Source organism: Grampus griseus (genome assembly GCF_964374135.1).
Source record: "Grampus griseus genome assembly, chromosome: 3".
Lineage (NCBI taxonomy): Eukaryota > Metazoa > Chordata > Mammalia > Artiodactyla > Delphinidae > Grampus > Grampus griseus.
This window is the reverse complement of record NC_139019.1, coordinates 107,960,094-107,978,438: the sequence shown is the minus strand read 5'-3', so window position 1 is coordinate 107,978,438 and position 18,345 is coordinate 107,960,094. Positions and strand designations below refer to the sequence as shown.

At 42.4% G+C, this 18,345-nt stretch overlaps 2 protein-coding genes across 3 annotated transcripts in view; one reads left to right on the top strand and one right to left on the bottom strand.

Annotated features, from left to right (window-relative positions):
• The window catches only part of LYRM7 (LYR motif containing 7), a 45,135-nt gene extending 40,328 nt beyond the window's left edge, over nt 1-4,807 (bottom strand). For both annotated transcript variants that reach the window (XM_082650560.1, XM_082650561.1), the window contains exon 1: nt 4,729-4,807. In XM_082650560.1, coding sequence (XP_082506686.1) covers nt 4,729-4,746 — 18 coding nt within the window. In that variant the 5' untranslated portion in view covers nt 4,747-4,807. The remainder of the gene's footprint in view (nt 1-4,728) is intronic.
• A 4,658-nt stretch (nt 4,808-9,465) lies between these two features.
• On the top strand, nt 9,466-15,869 carry HINT1 (histidine triad nucleotide binding protein 1). The gene is made up of 3 exons (XM_082651535.1): nt 9,466-9,671; nt 12,130-12,234; nt 14,202-15,869. Exons 1-3 carry the CDS (start codon nt 9,561-9,563, stop codon nt 14,364-14,366), a joined length of 381 nt encoding a protein of 126 aa, XP_082507661.1. The 5' UTR covers nt 9,466-9,560; the 3' UTR covers nt 14,367-15,869.
• The last annotated feature ends 2,476 nt before the right edge of the window (nt 15,870-18,345 follow it).

The following is an 18,345-nucleotide window of genomic DNA, read 5'->3' as shown; positions in this document are numbered from 1 at the left end:
TTCATCCCAATAGGATGGCTACAGTCAAAAAAACAGACAGTCCATAACATGTGTAAGATGTGGAAAAATTATAACTCTTATACATTGTTGGTGGGAATGTAAAATCCTACAGCTGCTTTGGAAAAGTTTAGCAGTTGTTCAAAAAATTAAACAGAGTTATCTATCATATGACCCAGCAATTCCATGCCTACATATACAACCAAGATGAAAACATATGTTCATATAAAAACTTGCACATGAATGTGCATACTAGCATTATACAAAACAGTCAAAAAGTAGAAATAACCCAAATGTCTACCAACTCAGGAATGGATAAATAAAACATGGTGTATCTATATTGTTATGGCTTGAATTGTGTGTCCCCTCAAAAGACATGTTTAAGTCCTAATCCTCAGTACATGTAAATGTGACCTAGTAGGGTCTTCACAGCTATAACTGAGTTAAAATGAATCATTAGAGTAGGCCCTAATCCAATATGACTAGTATCCTTAAAAGAAGAGGATAATGCCAGGTGAAGAAAGAAACACAAAGGTGTAAGACCACCATGTGAAGATGAAGCAGAGATTGGAGTGATGCAACAGCAAGCCAAGGAACACTAAGGACTGATGGCCACCATCAGAATTTAGGAAGAAGTAAAGATTCTGCCCAGAGTTTCAGAGGGAGTATGGCTCTGCTGTCACCTTGATTTCAGACTTCTAGCCTCCAGAACTGTGAGACAATAAATTTCTGTTGTTTTAAGCCACTCAATTTGTGGTAATTTGTTAGAGCAGCCATAGGAAACTAACACAGATTTTACTACTGGGAAGTGAGATGCTGCTGTAACAAACATCTAAAAATGTGAAATTGGCTTTGGAATTGAGTAACGTGTAGAGACTGGAAACATTTTGAGATGTTTGATAGTAAAAGTCAAGACTGTCTTGCAAAGATTGTTGGTAGAAATAGGGACATTAAAGGTGTCAGAACATCACAGAAACCCAGGGAGTTTAATATTACAAGAGCGGTGGAAGAGATTGCATGGGATTAAGAAAAAAGTGAGAAGTAAGTAAGCCTAATCATTTTACATGCTATTCAGGGAAAAAACAAAGTGATTCCATTAGTACAACAACCAGTAACCCTACTTTAAGAATTAGTATTAAGAAAAAGAAAATTAGTATTAAGAAATGCCTTAGGGCTTCCCTGGTGGCACAGTGGTTGAGAGTCCGCCTGCCGATGCAGGGGACGCAGGTTCGTGTCCCGGTCCGGGAAGATCCCACGTGCCGCAGAGTGGCTGGGCCCGTGAGCCATGGCCGCTGAACCTGCGCGTCCGGAGCCTGTGCTCCGCAATGGGAGAGGCCACAACAGTGAGAGGCCGGCGTACCGCAAAAAAAAAAAAAAAAAAAAAAAAAAGAAATGCCTTAGAGCTAATATCACCTTGGAGTTAATAAACTTTTATTAAAATGTAGACAGCTAGGTCATAGACTGTCTTCTCTTCCTAATTTACTTATATTGATTGGACAAATTCTGGCAGTATATATGGAAAGTCAAATTACTTAGCCTTTTTGCCTCAAAAAGGCTTGAATAATGGGCTAATTTTAAGGGTGGATGATATAATTTCTGTACGAGGTATCACTTTAGCTGGTTAGTACTTTTCTGTCTCTTCTAAGTCTGGGTTATATGCCCCTCTTGAGTACATCCACAGCAGTGGGCACTTACTACAATTACTTGCTGTGTCCCCTACTTCCTGAAAGGCTTCTCGGTCATCTTTGTATCTTCCACATGGCACAGGTGTCTTCTACACATGGCAGTTCTCACCAAAAGTGTTTCTGGAATGAATTCTATTTAATTTCATTTGTATTCAAGTTTTCCAAGCAACTTGGATGGTCCATATGATATTTCTTCTTCATAGAATACTCTTTTCTCTATTCTAGCTAGTTTCTAACAAAACTTCAGGTCTCAACTCATACTTTTATGAGGGATTTTTTTTTTCTTTTTTTTGCATCCCTCCACACAGGTTAAATCTGAGTTATGTGCTCACAAAACACACTGTATTTTCAACAGAAATATACATCAGGGAACTCCCCTGGTGGCGCAGTGGTTAAGAATCCACCTGCCAATGCAGGGGACAGAGGTTCAAGCCCTGGTCCAGGAAGATCCCACATGCCTCGGAGCAACCATACCCGCAGGCAACAACTACTGAAGCCGGTGCGCTCTACAGCCCATGCTCCGCAACAAAAGAAGCCACTGCAATGAGAAGCCCGCGCACCGCAATGAAGAGTAGCCCCCGCTTGCCACAACTAGAGAAACCCTGCGTGCAGCAACAAAGACCCAACACAGCCAAAAATAAAGAAAATAAAAGATAAAAAAAAAAAAAGGAAATATAGATCAATGGAACAGGATAGAAAGCCCAGATATAAACCCACGTACTTATGGTCAACTAATCTATGACAAAGGAGGCAAGGATATACAATGGAGAAAAGACAATCTCTTCTATAAGTGGTGCTGGGAAAACTGGACAGCTACATGTGAAAGAATGAAATTAGAAAACTACCTAACACCATACACAAAAATAAACTCAAAATGGATTAAAGACCTAAATGTAAGACCAGACACTATAAAACTCTTAGAGGAAAACATAGGAGGAACACTCTGACATAAATCACAGCAAGATCTTTTTTGATCCACCTCCTAGAGTAATGGAAATAAAAACAAAACAAAAATAAACAAATGGGACCTAATGAAACTTAAAGCTTTTGCACAGCAAAGGAAACTATAAACAAGACAAAAAGACAACCCTCAGAATGGGAGAAAATATTTGCAAACAAATCAACGGACAAAGAATTAATCTCCAAAATATATAAACAGCTCATGCAGCTCAATATTAAAAAAACAAACAACGCAATCCAAAAATGGGCAGAAGACCTAAATAGACATTTCTCCATAGAAGACATACAGATGGCCAAGAGGCACATGAAAAGCTGCCCAACATCACTAATTATTAGAGAAATGCAAATCAAAACTACAATGAGATATCACCTCACACCAGTTAGAATGGGCATCATCAGAAAATCTAGAAACAACAAATGCTGGAGAGGGTGTGGAGAAAAGGGAACCGTCTTGCACTGTTGGTGAGAATGTAAATTGATATAGCCACTATGGAGAACAGTATAGAGGTTCCTTAAAAAACTAAAAATAGAACTACCATACACCCCAACAATCCCACTTCTGGGCATATACCCAGAGAAAACCATAATTCAAAAAGACACATGCACCCCAGTGTTCATTTCAGCACTATTTACAATAGCCAGGACATGGAAGCAACCTAAGTGTGCACTGACAGATGAATGTATAAAGAAGATGTGGTACATATATACAATGGAATATTACTCAACCATAAAAAGGAACAAAATTGGGTAATTTGTAGAGACAGAGATGGACCTAGAGACTGTCTTACAGAGTGAAGTAAGTCAGAAAGAGAAAAACAAATATCGTATATTAACGCATATATGTGGAATCTAGAAAAATGGTACAGGTGAACCGGTTCGCAGGGCAGAAATAGAGACACAGATGTGGAGAACAAACGTATGGACACGAAGGGGGGAAAGCTGGGGATGAACTGGGAGATTGGGATTGACATGTATACACTAATATGTAAAAAACAGATAACCAAAAAGAACCTACTGTATATTAAAAAAAAAAAAACACTGTGTTTTCAATTCAAAGCACTTACTACACTTGTAATTAATTGTTTAAACTCGCCCTACCTGCCAGATTTCTGTATGAAGTTACTGTTGCTTCCACTATGCCTAGACAGTATAGGCTAAATGCTGGCTGTTAGGTGCTACTAATAACTATTATGGACGCTCAGTAAGTTTTTTGAATGAATAACCGTTTACAATTCTGTTTCTCTTGGTCTTGTGACATATATTGAAATGTACTAAGAACAGAGTTCAGTAGTACAGGAGGCACTCTTGGTGGCTCCCTGTTATTGACCAACAATTGTAAGCACTGCTTTTCCTTACTATACTATAGCGGGCCGTTTCCCATTTTCCATATCTCAACCAGTGACAGGGACTGGTCTCAACCGGCCATGATGGTAATACTTAAAGTTAGGGATGGCTGCTCCCAGAGAACTGTACACTGGCCAGGAATGCGCATCAGTTTGACAAGAAATAAATCCGACACCAGGTCCTCGGGGATGTGACCCCCGACCCCGGCGGGGCCATCACTTCCCAAGCTCGTTCAGAACACTCAGGAATCACAGGTTTCTGCTCTGTCTCGCTAAGTGCTACTTCTGGCAAACGGTTTTGCTGGGAATCGGTTTCCTTGGTTCCTAGACGTCTGTGCACCTTCTGGTTATCTGACGAAACCTTTCACCTCATAGGAAGGTTTCAGCGCAGGACTGACTTTGGGGTCTCGTACAATTCCCAAGGATGTGAAATGGGCCCCTCACACAAACGCTCGGTGTGGAGATGGCAAGGGGGCAGAACTCAAGTCGCCGGCATGCATCACGGACAAACATTCCGTACCCGGCAGACGAAGTAGGACCACCTGTGTCGCCCTCTCTCCTCCGCACCTGCACAAACCTTCGACTGCCCTGCAGGGTCGGTCACCAGCTCCTCAGCTGTAAAGGCCACATACTCCGTGGAGGGTCCTGAACCCCAGCTACAGAGATTTCAGACTACGTTCGCAAGGCCGCGCTCTTACCCACCCCGCCGGCATCGCACCCAACCCCTCCCCGGACCCAGTCACCTTGACCGCCTGACTCATGGCTCTCCTCACAGCTGCGGCTACTTCTCCAGCAGTCGAGTCGCCCCGCCTCTCTGCAACCAGTCACCGCCTGGTGTGGACGGTCCAACACCCCGTAGGCACGTTCTTAACGAGCCGCAACCAATCACCACGCAGCATCTCCTTCGTAGCCCCGCCCCCCGTGGAGGGACAGGCGTGAGGTGTTTGCTAAGCCGGTACCCTCTAGGAAAACCGCGAGGAGCCGCCGAGCTCAATTACAGCCGAGAGGGGAACGGAAATCACCTGGACGCCATGTTAATTAGGGGCAGCGGCACTTCCGGCCATTTCTGAGGCAACCGCCGGTGGCGGAGTGTGCATTGACGCTTAGTTGATGGCTTCGGCACCTTTATGTACTCACCTCCTGTTTGGCGGTGGGGGTTATCTATTAAGGAATCATTATTTTAACGTTTCTGGGTTGCAAATGTGTCCTTGCAAAAGTGCATAAATAAGAGCCAAGCCCTAACAACTACAGTAGGCGTTGACTGGAACGCTGACTCCCAAAAGCGCTATTGGTACGTTATCCCACTTCATTCCTCTAGAAGGAGAGGTTGAGTTACTTGCTCAAGTCCACACGATCAGCAAATGGAGGTCTGGGATACAAATGCCTATGATTAACCTGAAAGCTCAGTCTTACCCTCTACTCATCCTGCCTACTCAACTCGCCCTACTCCTTGGTTTTGCTGGTCAAGAGGTTGGAAACAGATAGTTTATTAGCAGCATCATGATCATAAACAATCATAAAGCATTTAAGTACATTTAACTTATGACCTTGCAAGCAACAAGAAAAATATCTCAACCTTGCTCCCATTGCATAATCGTTTGTCTTCCCTACCCATCCCCCCAGGTTAACTTTTAGGTAAAATTGACTTTTTATTAGGAATGAAAGATTTAGACCAATGGATATCCAAGACCCTTTTCCTTCTCTGTGATTTATGTCATTTTAAAGAATATTGCAAGTCATCATGAGAATAGCAATAGTTGACTTTTTAAAAATTAAAATGAATTGGATTTGCAAAAGAGTGTTTAACATAAGCAATTAAACCAAATATTCTGGATACTGTCTTTTATCCAGGAAACAATAAATTCGATGATCTTGTGACATTGTATAGTAGTGCCTTCTGATTGCTAATGAATGATTCAAAGATGCCAATTTTCATTTTCAGTTTAGAATCACAGCCCAATCTCCTAAACATTCATAATTTATTTTTATAATTTCTGGCTAACTAGGGTCCTGTATTCAGTTAACTAAAGCCGCTTATCTGCCAATATTTGAAAGTATAGTTTCCATAGTGCCCAAAAATCAATTCAGTCCTGAAGCTTCTCTTCTCTTAGGTAAATCTGTATGGTTCCTTGAGCTGTTCCATAAAAGAAGCGACTATTCTGGTTGTTCTGGGAATACGTCTTGGTTTGTTGGCATCTCAAAGTGTGGGACCCAGAACTGAACAGGAAATTCCTACATGTTCATCATGTAAGGTCATGGACTATGTGGTAGGCAGACTAATGGCTTCCAAAACATGTCCCTATTTAAATCCTAGGAACTTTTGAATATATTATTACCATTTATGATAAAAGGGGCTTTGCAGATGTGATTAAATTAAGGATTTTAAGATGGGAAGGTTATCCTGGGTTGTCTGATGGGCCCAATGTAAACACAGGATCTTTTTTTTTTAAGATTTACTTATTAGTTATTTATTTATTTATATTTATTTTTGGCTGTGTCGGGTCTTAGTTGTGGCACCCGGGGTCTTCACTGAGGCATGTGGGATCTTTCGTTACAGCACATGGGCTTCTCTCTAGTTGTGGCGTGCGGTTTTCCTCTTCTCTAGCTGTGGCACGCAGGCTCCAGGGCAGGTGGGCTCTGCAGTTGTGGCGCGCAGAATCCAGAACAAGTGGGCTCTGTAGTTTGCGGCATGCGGGTTCTCTAGTTGAGGCGCTTGAGCTCAGTAGTTGTGGCACGCTGGCCTGGCTGCCCCGTGGCATGTGGGATCCTAGTTCCCCAATCAGGGATAGAACCCGCATCCCCTGCATTGGAAGGCAGATTCTTTACCACTGGACCACCAGGGAAGTCCCAACACAAGGATCTTTATAAGTGGAAGAAGGAAGCAGAGTCAGAGAGAGGTTTGCAGATGCTCTTCTGTGGTCTTTGAAGATGGAGGAAGGGCCAGAAGCCCAGGGACACAGGTGGCCTCTAGAAGACAGAAAAGGCAAGGGAACCGGTCTCCCCCAGAGCCTTTAGAAGGAATGCAGCCCTGCTGACACCATGATTTTAGCCCCGTGAAACCCAATTTGGACTTCTGACTTCCAGAATGTCATCTGCTTGTGGCCCCTTCCATCTTCTAAGTCAACAGTGGAGCATCTTCAATCTTTGATTCTCACCCCTGCTTCCATCATCATATCTCCTTGTCTGAGTCTCACTGTCCCGTATCCCTCTTTCATTTAAAGGGGTCCATGTGATTACACTGGGCCCACCTGGATAATTGAGGAATCTCCCCACCTGAAGACCCTTAACTTAATCATATCTGCACATCCCCTTTACCACGTAAAGTAACATATTCACCGGCTCCAGGGATTAGGACATGGAAATCTTCTGCCTCTCATACCCACTTTGGGTGAAGCTGGTCAATAAGGATGAAATGGAAGGAAATGTAGGAGAAGCAGCCATGGGCCCGATTGCTTAATAGCTTATAAGCCAAGTTTAGGATTTTATATTTAATTCTATGATGAAATGCCTTACCATCAGGAGAGTGACATCATGATTTATATTTTATAAAAATCATCTTGACTACTGTATAGCAAATGGACTAGAGTAGAAGCAGATAGGCAAACTAGGAGGCTTTTGAAGTACTCCAGGCAAGATATGATAGAGGCTTGGATTAGGCTGGTGGAGTAGAGGAGGTGAGAAGTGATTAGATTCATATGTGTTGAAAATCCACAAAGAAGAGTTGATGATTGCAAGACTTTTGGCTTGCGCAGTTTGGTGAATGGTATCATAGTAGATGTAAAATGCTGCAGGAAGAGGTTTTTAGATTGTTTGTTGTGAGGGAGTAAAAATAAATTTGAAGTGCCTGGTAGACATCCTACTGAAGGTGGTGAGTAGGCAGAAATATGTATCATACACCAATCTGGAATTAAGAAGTCGGGAGATAAATACTGGAGTCATTACTCTGTAGAAAGCAAAGCCTCTTAGTGAAAGATGACCATATTATTTACTACCCAACCCAGTATATATTCGTTTTTTAATTTTGACAATTTCAGTCTTACAGAAAAGTTGCAAGAATGATTGAATTTGCAAATACCTTTCACTCAGTTTCCCCTACTGTAAACATTTTACTACAGTTGCTTTATCCTTTTTTTGGGGGAGGATCTCTTTACTGTTTGAAAGTGAGTTGCAGACACAATACTGCTATACTCCTAAACACTTCAGTAGGTTTTTCTCCTACAAAAAAGACATTCTCTTACATCAGTGGTTCTCAAAGTGTAGTTCCCAGGTTAGCAGCAACTGCATCACCTGGAAACTGTTAGAAACCTAAATTATAGAGCCCCACCCCAGATCAACTGATTTTGATAATTTTGCTATATGTACGTGGGGAAATTAACAAGACTTTCAAAACTATTTCCTAATTTGTATGCATTATTTAGATTTCACCAATTGTCTCAGGAATGTCTTTAATACCAAAAGTACCAAATGGGACACTTTTGTGATTAAAGGGGACCACTATCAATAATTTTGCCAAGGTAAAGTGCTAAAGGTATAATTTTTCATAATAAGGACACTTGGAGATTAAGTGTTAGAGAAGAGGGCAAAGAATGGAATGCATTGAAAGACCTGGAACAGAAGGCTCACTATGAAGGAGAAATAGCATCCAGAAAGGTAGAAGAGTGAAGGCTTTTGCTGAAAAGAGGGCATGGTCAACAGTGGCAAATGTTGCCAAGGGGTCAAGTATAATTGGAATTGCCTATAGGATTTTGTAAGTGGAGGTCCTTAGTGACCTTGACAAGAGGCAAATGGTTTCAAAAAAGAAAGATAAAGTGGACACAATATATAGAAAACTCTTTTAAAAAGGAGCAAAGACATGGAGGGGTGTGTGGGGTTAGGAAAGGTGTTGTTCTTTTAAGGCGGGGCATCTTACATTATGCTGACTAATGCTGGGAATAATTCTTTGCAGAACAGTCTAGGGAGGTTTACAAACTACTCTCACCCCCAGAGAGTCTGATTTAACTGACCTGAGGTATGGCCAAGTTCCCGGGGACTTTTTACATGCTCCCCAAGTGATTTTAATGTGCAGTCAAGATTGCGAACCACTGCTAGAGTGAGGGAAAAAAACGGATGCAGGAGGGCTTACTTGCTGGAGCTAAGACCTATGTAGCTGACAAATGAAGTTATCATGGTGTCTCTGCCAGCAAAAACGGCCAGTTCTGCTTAGGTTATCAAATCTTTTCAGTTACAGTATACGATTTTTCCTACAAGCATCCATAAGTTAAGCAAAGGGCTTACTGCAGTAACACCGCTCCCCGAGAGACAAGAAAGGAAGAAAAACGACCTTGGTGCGGAACCCCCGGGCCTCCAATCAGGAACCGCCCTCCAGCTTAGTCGCGCCCAGCGATTCCCCTAGAGCTGCCGCGCGCCCGCAGCAGCCCAGCGCACGTCGCCAGTGCGCACGCGCACGAGCTGCCGGAGCAAGAGAGCAGCGGTCCCCTAGCGGGCTTGGCCGCCAGCTCCCGCCCTCTGCCAGCGTCCACGGCTCCTCCCTCCTCCCGACCTTCTCCCCGGCCAGCCGCGCGGGAGGGAGGCCGAGATGGCAGATGAGATCGCTAAGGCTCAGGCCGCTCGGCCTGGTGGCGACACGATCTTCGGGAAGATCATTCGCAAGGAAATCCCAGCCAAAATCATTTATGAGGATGACCAGGTAGGCACCGGGCGCCGCCTCGCTCGTGGGCTGAGGCGGGGCAGCCGCCTGTGGACACGCGGGTTTCCCGTAGTGGGAAGGGAAGGGAAGGGAAGAGTCGGGGTGGGGGTGCGCCGCGGAGAAGGGAAGGCAGCGGGCCGCCTCGCGCGGCCTCTGCCTCGGGCCCACAGCCAGCGGGCTGGGCCGCGGCCGCTCCGAGGCGGCCGGCCGGCGCGTGCCTGCGCTCCGGTTACGCGTTATCAGCCCGGAGCGCTGGCCAGGCCGCCGGGCGCCGCGGGCCCGCGCTGCGGGGTCTGGGTGCTTGTTGTGGGCGCGCCGGGTCCTCGGCATGAGCGCTCGCCTGCTCCCCGACTGCCTCGGACCTCTCCTGTATCAGGAATCTGACAATCTCGCCCGCGCTCTGCCTGACAGGCAGAAACCCGATCGCACCCTGACTTGGGCCCAATCTCCGCGATCTCCCGCGCACAGCCGGCCTGCCCGGGAGCTCCCGGGCGCCTCTCCCCGCCGCCTTGCGCTAGAGGGCCGGGGGCGAACGGCCTGGGGGCGGCACAGACGCGCTGGGCCTGGGCGAGGGCCGCTAGCCAACGCCACCCGGACCCACCCCCGCCGCCCATTCTCGGGCCTAGGACTCCTGAGATGAGAGTGGGCCTGCATCTGGGATTTGCTTTCCTTTGGCCCCTCCCGGGAAGAATGGTTCCTTTTATATTTTCAGGAAGCAATTTTATGCCAAGGGATTAAGAATGTCGTTTTTGTTGACTTCACTCTAGGTGAAACTGTTTTAGAAAGGCCGAGTTCATTTGACTTCGAGACATCTTGTATAAAATATTTAGTGGGCGGTTATATTTATGGATCTCACATAAAGCTGGACAGGTTGGCTGATTTAGATACAAGGTTTGTGAACTTTAATAAATTAGCTTTATGAAATATGGAATATAAGGAAAGATTTTATGCTACTAGTAGCGTTCTTAGATTCAGAACACCTACCTCGAGGTGAATTTATATAAATATCTTTATTTGTCCGTTAGGGGAGTTCTTTTGTTGTAGGTAATGTGTATTTCTTTAAAAATATTTTAAGTTTCTTTTAATAAATGATCGTTGAAATACTGACTTTTGAGCCATCAAAGTTCCAAGGTGTAACAGCATGAAGCAATCTAAATGATACAGCATTTTTGTACAGAGTACCAAGTAGAATAACTCCTGAGACAGTTAAGCTGGGATAGGTTCTATTAAACAGCTTCCACCTTCAGTAGAGAACAAGAGATTCAAAACCATTCAAGTGGTATGTAATTTGTCTAAATGTTACTTACGCTCTTCATTTCTACAAAACAGAATAGATATATTTATTAAGTAATTCAGTAAAGTTGGAAGAAATCGGTGTTGGTCAAATATCAGCAAATTTCTCATTACAAAAGTGATCACCGCCATAAAGGAAAAAAACCAAATTGCACAACCAGGACTCCTGACCTAGGGAAGGTGGGGACATGAATCAAAAGATTTCCTTTAAGTGGCGCTGGGAAAGTTGGATAGCTGCATATAAATCAATTAAGTTAGAACACACCCTCACACCATGCACAAAAATAAACTCAAAATGGCTTAAATGGCTTATGTTTAAAGACTTAAACATAAGACATGACACCATAAAACTCCTGGAAGAGAACACAGGCAAAACATTCTCTGACATAAATTGTACCAATGTTTTCTTAGGTCAGTCTCCCAAGGCAATAGAAATAAAAGCAAAAATAAACAAATGGGACCTAATCAAACTTACAGGCTTCAGGCTTTTGCACAGCAAAGGAAACCATAAAAAAAGAAAACCGAAAAGACAACCTACGGAATGGGAGAAAATATTTGCAAATAATATGACCCACAGGGCTTAATTTCCAAAATATACAAACAGCTCATACAACTCAAAAACAAAAAAACAAACAACCCAATGGAAAAATGGGCAGAAGAGACATTTCTCCAAAGAAGACATACAGATGGCCACAGGCACATGAAAAGATGCTCAACACCACTAATTATTAGAGAAATGCAAATCGAAACTACAATGAGGTACCACCTCACAACAGTCAGAATGGCCATCATCAAAAAGTCTACAAATAAATGCTGGAGAGGGTGTGGAGAAAAGGGAACCTCCAACACTGTTGGTGGGAATGTAAATTGGTGCAGCCACTATGGAGAACAGTATGGACGTTCCTCAGAAAACTAAAAATAGAGTTACCATATGATCCAGCAATCTCACTCCTGGGCATGTACCCGGACAAAACTATAATTCAAAAGGATACCATTAAACTGTAAGTTCCATGAAAAGGATCAGAGGACCACATGTGTTGTGTCCAATTCTGATTTCCTAGCATTTATTACAGTGTTTCCCATGGGGTTAGTGTGAAAGAATGATAAGTTTAGGCTGTAAGATTATATATGAAAACCTTGATTTCCCCTCCCCCCCTTATTCCAGTGTCTTGCTTTCCATGATGTTTCCCCTCAAGCACCAACACATTTTCTGGTGATACCCAAGAAACATATATCCCAGATTTCTGCAGCAGAAGATGACGATGAAAGTGTAAGTACATTTACTAACATCATTAATTTTCTTGCTTTTTAAATTGGGAGACTAAATTTTGACTTTAAAGTGATATCACATTTTCATTTTCCTGAGGGCGTTACTGAGGAAAATCAGAAAATCATCAGTGATTCAATGCAATGTATAAGTAATTTGATTTTTTAATGAGATATAATTGGCATATAACATATTAGATTTAAGTATATAACAAAATGATTTAATATATGTATGTACTACAAAATGATCACAGTGGGACTTCCCTGGTGGTCCAGTGGGTAAGACTCTGCACTCCCAATGCAGGGGGCCTGGGTTCAATCCCCAGTCAGGGAAGTAGATCCCACATGCCTCAACGAAGATCCCGAGTGCTGCAACCAAGACCTGGCGTAGCCAAATAAATAAATAATTTTTTTATTTTCAAAAAGAAAATGATCACAGTAAGTCTTGTTTACATCTATCACCACAAATTCTTTTTTTTTCTTTTTTCTTTTGGATTTTAATTCCTTTATTCAAATGATCTCTGGGCTTAAGTTTACAAAACAAATTTCATCTTTAGACTTTCATTTCTCCCTGAGAATTTGATAAAGAGAAAAGATGTATATTCACATTAAATGTAGCTCCATACTTTTAGAGTTTTTATTATTAGAGAACCTTACTATTTTCATTCAGTCTTATGCAGAACCTCTGATATACTATGTTGAGCAATGTAATTGGACATAGTTTGGCATGGAAAATAGGAAATTAATTTTCAGCCTTTGAAATGGAGTATCTTTAGTGTTGACTGATTAGTGTATTTTCTTACCCATTTCCTAGCCTTCTGTGGTCAAAACTACACTCCCACCAACAATCCCAGAATGATGCCCAAAAGAAGTCATCACCACAAATTTTTAAACAAAAAAGCGTTCTAAGCAAGGATTAGTTGGTGAGACTAATTTTTCCTTAAGTAAGAAATAGTGTTATTGTACAGGAGAGGGTTCATTGGCTCTTCTGTTAATGCCGTTAAAGAAAAATAATTATTTGATTTTGCTAGGAGGTACTGGCCTCAATTAAAATTTTTCCTGGTGCTCTTTGTAGTAGATTATATAATTGTTCATAAATACTATTTTATTTAGGGGTACATTATATTTCTGACCTCACTGATGTTGGGCCTGGTCGTATGACTTAACTTGGCCAATGAGTACAAGCAGAAGTGATACATGTCTTTTGAATAAAAACTTTAAGAGCTAGCACCCGGTTTGCCATGTTCTCTCTTGCCTCTGCCACTGTGATCATACAGAGACTGTTCCATCAGCATGGGTTTCAAAGTGAAAAAGATGTAGAATATAGCGCCTGGTCAACTTGTGATGAAGATGTAGTAAACACAAGAAATGTATGTTCGTTGTAAACCAGATTTGGAGGTGGTTTGTTACCACAGCATAACCAATTCTATCCTGACTGATACACTCCCCCGTAACAAGCAAGCAAGGTATTGTGCCTTATTAAGAAAACTTAAATACCACTTGGAATATGATTTAAAAAATTTTTTTTTTTTTTTTGCGGTACGCGGGCCTCTCACTGTTGTGGCCTCTCCCGTTGCGGAGCACAGGCTCCAGACAGCCATGGCTCACGGGCCCAGCCACTCTGCGGCATGTGGGATCTTCCTGGACTGGGGCACGAACCCGTGTACCCCGCATCGGCAGGCAGACTCTCAACAACTGCACCACAGGGAAGCCTTAAAAATTGTTTTAGTTGAGCAGATTTTTGTCTTTAATATGTTTATTGAAATTAGTAATTAATAAATACCTAATCTTACTGGGTTTTTAATTGTAGATTATATTATTTTAGGATTAAAAGTGTTTCCAAATATTTGCCCAAAGTCTGTTTCAGTTTGGCAGTCTTTTAATTTAATATTTCAACTTGGTAGTTTGTTACATGATGACAAGAAGTTCTAAATTACCATTGCTTAAGAAACTTTTTTTTTTTTTTTTCAGCTTCTTGGACATTTAATGATTGTTGGCAAGAAATGTGCTGCTGATCTGGGCCTGAAGAAGGGTTATCGAATGGTGGTGAATGAAGGTTCAGATGGGGGACAGTCTGTCTATCATGTTCATCTCCATGTTCTTGGAGGTCGACAGATGAATTGGCCTCCTGGTTAAGTGTATTGTAGGGATCATTTTCCCTTCTCTATGCAGTGATCAGGTCTGCAAGTTCCAATATGCAAAACAATACTTTTTTTTGCCTGTGTATGGAGAGATTGCAGAAATAATTTTAAAAACCCATACGTAATAAAAGACATTGTTGCATGGTCTGAATTCTGTATTTGACTTATTTTAAAAACATATTTGTTGGAATGTTTGAAGGTGGAGTTCATAATTTGGGAGGTTTTTGTTTTTTCTCCCCACGGAGGACTCAGCATGTGTACATGGCTATAAATGGTGTGACTGATCTTTGAAGACAAATGTAAAAATTTCATAAAATTAGCTTTAGCTTTGAAATATCCTTTTAGGGTAAAATATTAGTCCAGGAGAAGATTTTCTAATCCAATTCTCTTATTTTCTAAGAACAAAGGAGTATGTGATGTGATTGATCCAGAAAATGACAGTTGTGGGTCTAGCAAAAATGCTTTTTGTCCAGCTCACGTGTTTCTCCTGGACTACTGGGGTAGTGTGGAAGGGATGAAAGTAGATTTGTCACAGAATCTTTGATGACCATGTGAAGCCATACTATGATGTTTCCTTGTTACCTAATGCTATTTATTATAAAGGCTTGAAAATATATTATTTAGAATTAACTCTCCAAATTGAAAACTCATTGTTGTGAATGTGTATGTACACACTAGCAAAAATTTTTAAGTTATGCATGACTCTGGCTGTGTAGAGTTGGGGGGAAATCTCAGGGTTTGAGTTCTTATGTTGGCTGACAACAAAACTTTTTTTTTTTTGGTCTTGCCATGCACCCTAGCCTTTCTAAGTTTGTGCAGGGCAAACAGGTTTGCTTCTTTGCTTTCCTTCATGTAGGCACTTTCCAGCTTCTAAAATTTATTTAATACTTCTTGCCTGCTTTGTCTCTTCTCTCATTCTCTTTGTGTTTATGGGTTCCTTCCATTTTTAATCCCTAAGGCCATTTTAGTAGATTTTGACACATTTTATTGCAAATAGTTTTTCTTCTAAATTTTTAATTTTATTAGTGACTTAAAAAATTTAGGGGGGGTGGATTAGGGAAATTGGCTGTATTTGTCTTACAAGTGAGTTTTTTCCAACTGTCATTTTTTTACTTTGTTTATGGTGTTTAAAATATTTATATAGTTAATGTATCCATTTTTAATTTAGTTCATATTTTTATATAGTTAATGTACCAATTTTTAATTTAGTTCATATTTTTAAGAACCTTTCTCACCCTAGGAGGATTTATAAAAGAAATTATTCCCCTAATACTTTATGGCTTTACGTATTTTTATGACTTTTTTATGAGGGAAGTTCTGGGGCGGGGGATGAGTTTTGGAGGGATTTGTGCCACTGTAAAAAAATGTAATAATGAGAGAAGCATTTGTACTATGTATAAGAGGGTTGAGTCTAGTTTCCTTAGGCATATTAACGTTCCCATTGATTTCGTCAAACTAGTGCTAATAAATCAGGTAGATAACCGCTAAGTTGTCTTGCTGATTGTGTCCGACCTTTCTGCCTAAAATCGTTCTGAGACTCAATTTTCAGTGTGTGCGGGGGTGGGGGTGGGGTGGGGGGGTGAGTATCCCACACAGCATCCGCTAATTCTCCAGATACCAGCTGGGCGTCCTACAGTTCAATTCAATTCTGACACTACCCAGAGATAACATCAGATTCCACAGGTTAAGGGTTCAGTCCTACACAACTGCCATCCCCCTATCCCTCCAACTTCAGATGCCATTCACAAGCTCGGGTTGTTACCTGTACTTCTGACCAGCTGGCTGTAAATCACACATTCTCAAGACTCTTCCTTGACTTCAATTAATTTGCTAGAGTGGCTCACAGGGCTCAGACATTTTGCTTACTAGATCAGCGATTTATTAGAAAAGGATATAATTCAGAAGCAGCCAGATAAGAGATACATAGCACAAAGTATGGGGAAGGGCCAGGAGCTTCCATGCTTTCTTTCAGTGCACCACTCTCCCCAAATCACGTATTCACCAACCTGGAATCTCTGAAAAATGTTCTTTTGGGTTTTATGGAGGCTTCACTGCATAGGCACGATTGATTAAATCATTGGCCATTGGAAATGAATTCAACTTCCAGCCCTTTTCCCCCTCCCTGAGGTTGCTGGGTGGGGCTGAAAGTTCCAATCAAGGGGTTGATTCCCTTAGGTTACCTAAGGGTGGTCCAAAAGTCACCTCATTAACATAACATAACAAAAGATACATTTATCCCTCTTATCACTTAGGATAATTACAAGGGTTTTAGGAGCTCTGTGCCAGAAAGGGAGATGAAGACCAAATATATATTTCTTACCATAAATCACAGTATCAAACTGCCTGAAACAGACTTGTGTCAGATATTCACCAAACCTCAGGTGGTAGCCAATTTACAAGATAGCCCACAGACATCCTCTCCTAGCATCCACACCCTTGTGTAGTGGGTCACAAAGGGCTTGTGGCTTATATACCTTGTTCTCTTGGATTGCTCACTTTGGGGGAAGCCAGCTGCTATGGCCAAGGACACGCAGGCAGCCCAGTGGGAAAGCCTATGTTGGGAGGAACTGAGGCCTCCTGCCAGCAGCCAGAGTTAACATGTCAGCTATGAATAAACCACCCTGGAAGTAGATCCTCCAGCTCCAGTCAAGCCTTCAGATGACCGCAACCTCATGAGAGACTCCAAGGCAGAACCACCTGACTGATCTCCCAAATCCCTACCCCACAGAAATTAAGAGATAACAAAGGATTGTTTTAAGCCACTAAGTTTGGGGATAATTTGTTACATAGCAATACATAACAAACATCCTCTTTTCCTTAGCATATAGCTAAGTTACGTTTCCCTGCATCCCTTCAGCTATGTGGGGGCATGTGCCTATAGTCTGGTCAGTGAGATGTGTGAGGAACTGATGTATGCCATTTCAAGCCCCAGAAAAATCTCCCATGCTATTTATCCCCCATGCTTTCTCTTTTCCTTTGTCTTGGCAAAATGCAGAAAGGATCCAGCAGAGGACAATGAGCTGTTTGATGGAAGGAGCTTGAATCCCTGAATGAATGGGGCAGAGTCCTCATTATTCCTGACCCACATCAGAATTTGTTAAGCTGAAACAGGAGGGGAGGGGGCAGGGCACAACTTTTAAAAGAATGACATAGCCCGAGGACACAATATAAACTGATTAGAACCAACAGGTCCAAGAAGGCGGACAAGTTCACTAGACCTTAAGCCTCAGGATACGCTCATTGTAACACATCAGCAAGCTAAATGACACACTCACAGGTGCCATGACAGTTCCAAGGCTGACCATAAAGGTCAAAAAGTAGGTGCTGGCCTAATTTTTGGAATCCCCACCCCTTCTCCAAAATAGCTGGAATACTCCTCCCACTCATTAGCCTATGAAATTACCCACCCCTATAAAAACTGACAACCCCATACCCTGAGGGCCACTCTTGCCTTCTGAGATGGCCCACGCTCTGTCTGTGGAGTGTGTTTCTCTCTAAGTAAATCCACTTCTTACCTATCACTTTGTCTCTTACTGAATTCTTTCTGTGACAAGACAACAAGAATCCAAGCTTCAGGCTTCCCTGGGGGCGCAGTGGATAAGAATCTGCCTGCCAATGCAGGGGAAACAGGTTCAATTTCTGGTCCAGGAAGATCCCACATGCTGCGGGGCAACTAAGCCCATGCGCCGTAATGACTGAGTCTGTACTCTAGAGCCCGCGAGCCACAACTACTGAAGCCCACGTGCCTAGAGCCCATGCTCCTCAACATGAGAAGCCACCGCAATGAGAAGCCCACGCACCACAACGAAGAGTAGCCCCTGCTCGCCACATCTAGAGAAAGCCCATGCGCAGCAATGAAGACCCAACACAGCCCCAAATAAATAAATTTTAAAAAAAGAACCCGAGCTTCATTAAGTCCTGAGACCAGGTGTGTGATCTCAGTTAAAAAACCCTGGGTTTGAGTCCCAATCCTG